The 2,606-nt window shown below is 43.4% G+C and overlaps 1 protein-coding gene across 1 annotated transcript; it reads right to left on the bottom strand.

Annotated features, from left to right (window-relative positions):
• Positions 1–1,697: 1,697 nt before the first annotated feature.
• Positions 1,698–2,600, bottom strand: LOC105002033 (olfactory receptor 6M1-like; the record flags this gene model as incomplete). The annotated part of the gene is made up of 1 exon (XM_010858476.1): positions 1,698–2,600. A coding segment is annotated over one exon (903 nt), but the record flags the coding sequence as incomplete, so codon positions are not given.
• Positions 2,601–2,606: the final 6 nt, after the last annotated feature.

The raw sequence follows: 2,606 nt of genomic DNA on the forward strand, positions 1-2,606 counted from the left end.
TCAGACTTTATTTTTCTGGGCTCCAAAATCACTACAGATGGTGACTGCAGCCATGAAATTAAAAAACGCTTACTCCTTGGAAGGAAAGTTATAACCAACCTAGATAGCATATTGAAAAGCAGAGACATTACTTTGCCAACAAAGGTTCATCTAGTCAAGGCTATGGTTTTTCCTGTGGTCATGTATGGATGTAAGAGTTGGACTGTGAAGAAGGCTGAGCGCCAAAGAATTGATGCTTTTGAACTGTGGTGTTGGAGAAGACTCTTGAGAGTCCCTTGGACTGCAAGGAGATCCAACCAGTCCATTCTGAAGATCAGCCCTGGGATTTCTTTGGAAGGAATGATGCTAAAGCTGAAACTCCAGTACTTTGGCCACCTCATGCGAAGAGTTGACTCATTGGAAAAGACTCTGATGCTGGGAGGGATTGGGGGCAGGAGGAGAAGGGGACGACAGAGGATGAGATGGCTGGATGGCATCACTGACTCGATGGACATGAGTCTGGGTGAACTCCAGGAGTTGGTGATGGACAGGGAGGCCTGGCGTGCTGCGATTCATGGGGTTGCAAAGAGTCGGACACGACTGAGCAACTGATCTGATCTGATCTGATCTGATGAGAAAGAACTCACACTTTGGAGAATGTGGAATATCTCAGTGAAACAATGAACCTAAGGAAATGGGGGCTTGTTCTGGATTGGGTGTTATCAGAAAGATGTGGCAATTCTAGGATTGGGTAGCTCAGTAAATCTTTTCTGCAGTGAGGGTAGACAGAGTGAGATGTAATTGGTATGTAAAAGATGTAATTGGTAAAGAGGTAGCGGTCATTCCATTTGGCAACAAAGGAGGAGGTTTAGTATTTTGTGTTGCACAGTGACCTTGTGTAAAATAGATATTTTGTCAACTTTTGTCCAACAAGTGAAAAGCATGATGATATGTAAGCATTGTTATCAGTTTGCAGTTCACTGAGACCTATTTGTGAACGTCAGATGAGTTCTGGGTCAGGTAATGATTTTTTTCTTAAATGTTATTATTCATATAATCCTCCTGACAGTGGCAGTGTGAGGCTCCCTTCTCTAGGACAAATCTGCTTTGATTCATAAGATTACATTTATTTGTTGAGCCCCTTTGGGGTTCTTATCTTCTAAGATACTCAGCAACAGGGTCAGAACTTCCACCATCTCAGGGCTGATGAAAGCTTCCTTTTTCTATCTCAACAATCTCTCCATGTGAAATCAATGTTACTTTTATGAAAATCATCTCATTTTGTAGCCACAAGTGCCCGGTAAGATAAACAGAGCAGAAGTTCTTGGCTCTATTTTACAGATGAGCAAGTGGCAGCTTAAAGAAGTAACTTACTGAAGTCCATTGAAAAAAAAAAAAGTATTGTGTTAAAAAAAAAAAAAGAAATTAGTGCCTGAACAAATGTTAGACATCAGCTCTTAGAACTCAGAGTCTGGAATGTTTCTGCCTTTCTACATTAATTTATGCAAAATACTTCAAGGACTAGGGAGCCAAAGAGTCCTTATTTATTCCTGGTTTTCCATAGCAAGATCATAATGCTTGAGTCTTGGTGATATGTGATGCTTTCTCATCCTGCCTATGGATTGTGAGACTTCAGTCACGATTCTGTGTCATTCTTTACGCAGAGCAAAGTGACATATAGAGGAAGCAAGTCGTAGATGTCCTGAAACTGCTGAGTGTCATGTTCCTTTGGAATGTGGTAGAACTATCCTGCTAACTGACTCTCTCAAGACTTCCTTTACCTTTTTGTTCCTCAAGCTATAAATGAAGGGGTTCAGAAGAGGAGTCACTATGGTAATGAGGACAGTGGCTATCTTGTCAAATTCCAGGGAGTGGTTCTGATTGGGTCTCACATACACAAAGATGTTGCTCCCGTAGGCAATGGAGACGACAGTGATGTGAGAAGCACAGGTGGAAAAGGCTTTCTGACGTCCTTGGGCCGAGGGGATGCGCAGGATGGTAGAGATGATGTAGATATAGGACACAGTGGTGAGCACCAGCGAGGTCAGGAGGATGAGAGAAGACAAGAGGAAGCTTATCATTTCAATGAAATGAGTGTCTATGCAGGCCGCCTGCAGTAAAGGGGCGATGTCGCAGAAGAAGTGACTAATTTCTGCAGTACAGTATGGCAGCCTGGACACCACAATAGTTGGGCAGAGCACGGACAGAAAGGCCCCCACCCAGCAGCCCAGAACCAGCAGGAGACACGCCCTGCTGTTCATGACGATGGTGTAGCGCAGGGGGTTACAGATGGCCACATAGCGGTCAAAGGACATCACCACCAGCAGGATGAACTCCACGGTCCCCAGGAAGAAGTAGAAATATGTTTGGCTGATGCAGCCTGCAAAAGATATGGTTTTCTCCTCCTCTAAGAGGCAAGCTAGTAACTTTGGAGTAATAGTAGTTGTGAATAAAGTGTCCAAAAATGACAGATTACTGAGGAAGAAGTACATTGGTGTTTGGAGACGATTATCGGTCCATATTAAGGAAATGATGACAATGTTTCCTGTTATGGTGAGCGTGTAAACTAGCAGGAGAATGACAAAAAGCAATGTCTGAAGCCCCTGGACAGCAGGAAAAGAGATAAG

Source organism: Bison bison, unplaced genomic scaffold (assembly GCF_000754665.1).
Source record: "Bison bison bison isolate TAMUID 2011002044 unplaced genomic scaffold, Bison_UMD1.0 scf7180017864388, whole genome shotgun sequence".
Lineage (NCBI taxonomy): Eukaryota > Metazoa > Chordata > Mammalia > Artiodactyla > Bovidae > Bison > Bison bison.